At 43.8% G+C, this 7,895-nt stretch overlaps 1 protein-coding gene across 1 annotated transcript; it reads left to right on the forward strand.

Moving 5' to 3' along the window:
• The first annotated feature begins 438 nt into the window (after positions 1-438).
• Positions 439-5,972, forward strand: LOC149141333 (uncharacterized). The gene is made up of 2 exons (XM_089451217.1): positions 439-1,068; positions 1,806-5,972. The coding sequence occupies exons 1-2, from the start codon at positions 439-441 to the stop codon at positions 5,970-5,972; spliced, it is 4,797 nt and encodes a 1,598-aa protein (XP_089307343.1).
• Positions 5,973-7,895: the final 1,923 nt, after the last annotated feature.

Raw genomic sequence — 7,895 nt, forward strand, 5'->3', positions numbered from 1 at the left:
AGAAAATATATATATATATATATATATATATATATATATATATATCAATATTTAATCAAATAGAAAAATTATGTAAACTTAATCTTTGCTACTATAAATGTTATTATATGTTGAATATAAACTATTTTTTATAATTTCTAATAATAAACAATTCTAAAAATATCAATATTTAATAAAATAGATCAATTATGTAAAAAATTTAATCTTTGCTACTATAAATGTAGTGCCTATTCCTATGATTGATAAAATTGACCATAAATAATATTATTCTAAATCTAATTATTTGGCTTAAACTTATTATCTATAACATTGACCATATAGTTTTGGCTCGAGAGCAGCTGGAGAACGCGGGAGCGCTGAAGACCTTCTGAGAGCAGCTGCAGCACCGCCGCCTCGGCCTGGGCCGCGAGGCCTGCCTTCCGGGGCCTGGCTTCAGCCATGGCCCATATAGATCCTTCTCTTGGGGACGCAGAGAAAGCTTTTTCTGACCTGGTAAAGTCTCTGCCCCCTGCCCGACCGAAACCAGCAACTTCAAAATTCGTCAAGAAACTGGATATTCTCCAAGAAGTTCAGCTACCTCCATCTCTTCCTCGAATGGCAGCTCTATCATTAGCAGAAAAAGGGCTCATAGGGCAGTTTACAGGCTTATGGCCTTCACCAAAGACAGTCCAGCGATGGGTGGAAAGGAATTGGTCCGACAAAATACAAGGAAAGATCTCGATTCGCTTCTGTGGCAAAGGCTACTATACCTTTCATTTTGAAACCAAGGCAGACAAGGATTTGATATTCAGGAACGGGCCCTATTTTATGGACTCTCGAGGGTTATATCTGAACAAGTGGACCCCTGACTTCGACCCTGAGCTAGATATTCCTAATGCGGTTCCGGTTTGGGTCCGTCTTCCTCATCTGCCCTTGCATTGTTGGGGAGACGAATCGGTCAAAGCAATTGGGAATGCAGTAGGTAAATACATTGACAGAAGCGAGCCCAAAGATAACATGCAAGCCTGTGCAAGGATTTGCGTAGAAGTGGACCTCGGAAAAGGCCTGCCAGAAGCCATCAAGCTGAAGGTGGATGACTGGAGCTACATACAGCAGCTGGACTACGAGCAAATACCCTTTAAATGCAAGGTATGTCACGAATACGGTCACTTTGCTAATAGATGCACTAAAGTAACTAATCTGGAATCTGAAGACCAAGGAGGACAATGGGAAACTGTGAAAAAAAAGAAAGCAGCACCTCAGTCAAAACAAGATCCTTCTTCTGAACATCCGGGCTCCTCCTCCCCCCGCCCCACCTCTCCTCCTCTCAATCCTCCTGGACCTTCCCAAGAACCCTCCTTCCCCTCATCCTCCAACCCTTTCCTTATTTTATCCTCTGATGATCCTCAGACTGATCAGCCCTCTCTGGAACTGACCGATCCTCCCTTGATTTCCTCGACCCCCTCTCAGCCCTTCACCGACCCCCCCCCTCCCAGAACCACCAGAAGTTCTTCAAAAGACATTGGCGCCTCCAGTGACATCCACAAGAAGCCGGGACCAGGAAGAAAGTCAGCCAAACAGCATCGGGAAGAAAGCACGCAAAAGGATATAGCTCTAGGGATCCAAACCCCTATGGACTCTTTCATTACAGGATCCCAAGAAAAAGAAACAGTAGGAAAAGACCATGAGAGGCGAGCACCTCCTCGCTCGAATGCCTCATGATGAAGCTTTTATCTTGGAACAGTAGGGGTATGGGGCACCCCTCTAAATCAGCTGCCCTACGAGATCTTCTTCAAACAGAAAGACCTGAAATTGTTCTGATTCAGGAAACCAAACAAAGTCAGAGCGAAATGCAAAAAATTGTAGATGCCCAAAAAAACTTCTCAGGGGCCAGTAGCAACTCCAGAGGAGCTTCTGGAGGTATTACAACCATGTGGAACAATCAGTACTGGGACTGTAAGTCTTCCGTCCTCAATCAAAACTGGGTAAGGACTAATCTTAGTAACAAGGAAGAGAGCTGTGACCTCATCATTTATAATGTTTATATCCCCAATCATTATCGGGAAAAGGAACAGTGCTGGAAGGAACTGAAGGAAGATATAGACAACGAGCAGAATACAAATGTCATTCTAGCTGGAGACTTCAATTTAGTCCTCCATGCGAATGAGAAAAGAGGGGGCAATTTCACCCCCGACTCCTTCAGAAGACAGATGGAAGTGATAATGTCCGAACATGAACTGATGGATATCATCCCAAAAAACAGAAAATACACCTGGAATAACAGAAGGTTGGGGCCAGGCAATATCATGGAAAGATTGGACAGAATTTTGGTTAATGTCTCCCTCCTTTCCTCCTTTGCTGCAGGCCACACAAAAATTCTCAGTGCCACAGCTTCAGACCACTTTCCCATTCTCTTAACGCTGGACTCCCATTCTCAATTGGGACCAATTCCGTTCAGGTACAATCCTTTGTGGAGAGACAACGCTGAGGCCGAAGCTATCATAGAAGCAACATGGAAGCATCATGTAGAAGGCTCCCCAAGCCATATATGGGAAACAAAAATCAGAAATACAAGGAAAGCTCTCAAGGACTGGGCAAAAGGCAGCTATCAAGAGCCAGAAAAAATTAGGAAAAAAATACAGCAGGACTTGGAGGAAATCCAAAAACAAATAGAAGATCAAGGATTCACCCACCAGCTGAAAAGCAAAGAATGGGAAGCTCAAGGGCAGCTAATGCAAATCAAGAGAGCGGAAGAAATTAAGTGGAGAATTAAATCGAGACAACTATGGCTGAAAGAAGGTGACAAAAACACGGCTTACTTCCACAAGCAAGCCACAGCCAGAAAAACAAGAAACAATGTAAACACTATAATGGATAGTCAAGGCAGCCAACATAACGACCAAGAATCCATCAAAATAGCTGCCTCCCTTCACTACAAAAGCCTCCTCACGGAAAATCAAGGAGAAGCTGACTATTCGGCGCTTTTACAGCATCTACCGGAAAGAATCTCTTCAGCGGAGAATGACAGTCTAAATCGAGAAATAACAGAGGAGGAAATCAGAAAAGCTATCTGGACCCTGCAACCGGACAAGTCTCCAGGTCCAGATGGGTTCCCAATCAATTTTTACAGGGATCATTGGCACTTGATTAAAAAAGACCTTGCAAAGATGATGAGGGGAATTCAAAGAAAAGGGAAAATGGGGGGCTTCACAAACTCAACATTCCTTGCCCTCATTCCCAAGGAAAACCGCCCCACTTCCTTCTCCAGGTTTCGACCAATTTCATTGTGTAACTCCTCTTATAAGATCTTCACAAAAATTATAGCTACTAGGCTCCAACCCCTTCTTCCTTCCCTTATATCCGAAAATCAAGGAGGTTTCATGTCAAACAGGCAAATTCATGACACCATCACCTTGGTTCAAGAAGCCATTCATTCCAGCACATCAAGGCAAGAGAAAGGTTTTGTTCTTAAGCTCGACTTAGCCAATGCCTTTGATCGAGTAAGACACTCCTTCTTGTTTGCTGTCTTGAGGAAAATGGGGTTCAATTCTGCCTTCATTAGCACCATTGCTGCTTGTATCTCAGGTCCCTGGATTTCGCCTCTCATAAATGGGCGCCCTTGTGAAGCATTTCAATCCTCAAGAGGGTTAAGGCAAGGTTGCCCTCTTTCCCCTTATCTTTTTATTATTATGGCTGAGTCATTCAGCAGTACTCTAGATCACAATAGAAGAGCTGGCCTCATCTCTGGTATCAAATTCGGAAACGGAGTTAAGAACATCAATCACTCCCAATTTGCTGATGACACTCTGCTCATCGGAGGAGCTTCCACTACTATCGCAAGGCGCTTCAAGACCCTTCTCGACCAATTCATGGAGTACTCAGGGGGAGAGGTCAACTTTCAAAAAAGCTGCATCTATGGATGGAATATCTCCAATCAAACTGCTCACAGCATAGCTAACATTTTTGGAGTTGCCTACAAAGCAAACTGGGATCACTTCACCTATCTTGGGATGCCGGTCACCCTGGGTTCTTTAAAAGCCGCTACCTGGAATGAAATAATAGACAAAGTCAAAAGGAAGATTCAGCAATGGGGAACTCAATGGCTTAATCCAGCAGGCAGATTAATTCTGCTCAAATCAGGTATATCCTCCTTACCTCTATATCGATTTACTCTTTACCAAGCTCCTGCCACATTTTATCACAAGCTGGAAACTGCCCTCCGCAATTTCTTATGGCAAGGAGGGAAAAAAGAAAAAAATAGATTCAATTTGGTCAGTTGGAAAAGCGTAATCCAATCTCAGGATAGAGGTGGTCTGGGAATTAGAGCACCTAAAATCCTAAATCTAGCATTTGGGATCAAAATGGCCTGGAGGTTAATTAATGAGCCAAAAGCTTGGTGGAAACAGGTCATAGAAAGCAAATACCTTACCGGCAAAAGGCAAAGACTTCTTGAAATTGACATTCCCAGCAGAGACTCCACTAAGATTTGGCATCTCTGCAAGAAAGCAATTCCCATCCTCAAGCAAAACATCTCAAAGATCCCTGGGGGAGGGGACAGCATCAATTATGCTACTGACAAGATAATGGGTCTTCAACCTCTAAACACAATTGAAGAAGCCATCCCTTACATTCTCCATCTCAATAGTAAAGGCATTCAGAGGCTTGATCAAATATCAAAATGGGATGCAGATACAGGAGCCTGGATTAGTTGGGAATTTCCAGTCATCCCTTCAAATCTAGAACCAAGCTTCAAAGTCCTTCAAAAAAATCTCCAGAATAGAGCACCCATTAAAAAAGGAGCAGCAGATGGATTTCGATGGGATCCCACGGGCTCAAGCTACACCATCAAGTCTGGCTATCAATATATCTGCAACAGTATCTATCAGACTCCTATTTGGAACCAATGGAGAACAATCTGGAAATCCGAGGCCATTCCCAAAGTTAAATTTTTCATATGGCTGTTGTTAAAAGGCAAAGTCCTCACTTCTGAAAATTTAAGAAAGAGAGGGATCAATGGACCTTCAATTTGCCCCAACTGCTGCTCAGCAGAGGAAACCATCCATCATCTGTTCCTTGATTGTCCCTTCGCGAAGAGATGCTGGATCAACTTGTCCAACTTGGGCAATATAAATTGGCAACCCCAACAGAACATTGCAGAGGCAATTCAAGAATGGAGAAGGAACTGCCCATGGAAAGACAAGAGGAGCAAGATTGTCAAAAGAATTTGGGCTATCATACCTCACAATCTTCTATGGAAAATTTGGCTCACAAGAAATAAAAAAATCTTCCGAAACAAAGAGAGCAATGTCCGGATGACATGCAACAAAGCTCACATCTTGGCGCAAGAGACAATTGCAGCAAAATACACAGGAAAAATTAAAGCAGCAGATTACTCAGTGGAAGAGAGATCAGTTATCAGGCACATTATAGATCAACCAGGTCATCAGCAGGATACCCAGAGAACAGATAGACAGCATCAGGATCAGATTAGGGAGTGGGAAATTAGACTCCCAACCCAGGACTATAAGATGTGGATCCAGAGCAACAATTGTCCAATTTTATACTTCGATGGTGCTTCAAAGTCCAACCCAGGACCAGCAGGAGCGGGAGGAGTAATATTAAATAAATCAGGGGAAGAAATCTGCAGTTATGAATGGAGCCTGGGGAAAAAAACAAACAACATTGCAGAGGCCTTAGCTCTCTATCAAGGTCTGTTGCAATTAAAAAATCTGGGTATTAGAAAAGCTTTAGTTTTTGGAGACTCTTCTATAATAATTCGCCTCATGAATCGTAACCAGAGATCTCCGAACAGCAGCCTCCAGCAACATATTAGACGTATTAAACTCCTCCTCCAATTTTTTGAAAACATCAAACTTTATCATATCCTTCGCACGCTCAACATGGAAGCAGATAAGCATGCGAATAACGCAGTGGGAAAGCAGGAAGGTGCGTTGAGGCACAACAAAAGAGATACCTTCCAACCCCTGCCATGACTCAGGAAAATCCTGACTTTGCCCAGATTCGCAGGTCCATCAAGTGTGCGAAGGGCATGGCTTCTACAGCATCAGGACAATTTGCAGAGAGCATGAAATGCACAAGCAGTCAAATCCAAGCATCGATCCAAAGAATAATCTACCATCCAAGGAAAACAAATCAATACAGTGCTGGCCTGAAGATCGAAAACACTGCAACTGGAGATTGCATAAGAGATTTCGAAAAATATCTCATCACTTCCGAGGGTCCGGTTCCAGCTAGGCATTCAGTCTATCGTTGGATTCACTCTATAAATATGGGCAGAAGCAAGCCAAGAATTGTCACTCAAGGTTATGCGAAAGAGCAGCTACATCGGCCTGACGCAGGAGCTCTTGTTCAGAATCTCAGAAGAAACCAGTCTCTGGTATTGTTTCATTTTGCTTTGTTTAACTCCACTTTAACTTCTGTTGTGGTGTTTTTCAGGAACCGTCTCTGCAGGGTGGCTCGTTTAGCTGTTCCACCATCCCTGCTCTCTTCGCTCTCCCCTCATCGCCTCTGCCAGCCGCTCTCAATATCCTCCTCTCGCCCCTGCAGCAAGCTTCCCCCAGCTCCCGCCTCCCTCTTCTCCACCGTTCCCTTCTCTTATTCTCCCCTCTGCCCCATCTGCCCCTATAGTCTTCTGGTTCTTTCTGGCTTGCGCGCCTATTCCCCGCCCAATCTACCTTCTACCCTTGTCGCTCAGGAAGTGGGAATTATTACCTTCTCTGACAGCGTCTCCAATCTCCGTCTCCAAGACAGCAATTTCAACATCATTCTAATCTCTCCCGCCTTCTGGACTTTTTTCCCTTATTATATCTTCCTTTCTATGGCGCGCAGTGAGGATTGTTTACACTGTGCTGACCTTCAAGCTGAGCTTGAAGAAATAAGGACTCAGCAGTCACTGATAGAGGAAAAGCAGGGTCTGCTAGCTGCAAGATTAGAAGAGCACGACAGGCGCCTTGATGAGCACAGTAGGAGACTTTATGAACAGGACCGCATCAATACCGAGAAGTATAAAGCAGAAATCCAGCTCTTCATGCATAGGGTGTCCTCCCTCCAAGAGCAATTTGAGCAGCTCTCAAACCGCTGTGGCCATGTCGAGGAATCGCTCTCCACTCTGAAATTCTGGCTGGAAAAGCACACCATCGCCACCAGCTCCTCCAGTGCAAATCATGGAGCCAAAGATGAGAAGCCAGAAGAATCAACAGCAAGACACATACAACACATAATGATTGACTGAATGAATTTCAAATGTATTTTTCTGTTATCTTCCTTTATTAGAATCTATACTAGCGCTACCTCTAGCAGTAGTAGGAAAAAAAGTAATCTAAGGATCAAGGGGGCAGCCTCATTTTGTAAACCCCTTGCCTCCTCTCAGTCTGCGCAATCTATGTACAAGAGGATTCTACATCCTCGTTTTTTTTTCAGAATATAATATATAGCAACCGACCATTTCAAAAAAAAAAACATTGACCATATAGTTTTAAATATGAAGGCTTATGCTATGTTGAAAAAGAAGAATGGTCTTCTAGCGACAGCTCAAGGGTATCGTGTTCCTTTTGCCATAAGAGAGGACATGAAGAGGCAAGATGTTGGGATTTTCATCCAGAATTGGTACCCGCTTGGTTAATCAAGTATAAGGAAGACTTGAGATTGCAAATCAAATTGCGCGCGCGCCCCTGCTACTACCCTGCGTGACCTAGCGGGCTCTCTCTCTGCACATAGCCCGCAACTCGGTAGCCTCCTGCTGCTGAGCTCTTAGAGCCAATGCATCCCCCAGATGAGGGCAAACCACCTCCAAAACGACTTCAAGGAAATGAAGATGCAGCCAATGCGTTTGCTTCTCTTATAGTTGCAACATGACCTCCAAGAATCAGGCCAACAGTAAACAAGTTTGTCAAAAA

The sequence above is a fragment of the Pinus tabuliformis genome, chromosome X (assembly GCF_031772625.1).
Source record: "Pinus tabuliformis cultivar Carrire ecotype Pingquan chromosome X, CPIR1, whole genome shotgun sequence".
NCBI classification, from domain to species: Eukaryota; Viridiplantae; Streptophyta; class Pinopsida; order Pinales; family Pinaceae; genus Pinus; species Pinus tabuliformis.

Excerpts from the sequence above, each read along its gene's own strand:
- LOC149141333 (XM_089451217.1), top strand. The coding sequence starts at position 439 with ATGGCCCATATAGATCCTTCTCTTGGGGACGCAGAGAAAGCTTTTTCT. Across the intron at positions 1,069-1,805 it reads CAGAAGCCATCAAGCTGAAG|GAAACCAAACAAAGTCAGAG; the intron begins GTGGATGACTGG and ends GTTCTGATTCAG.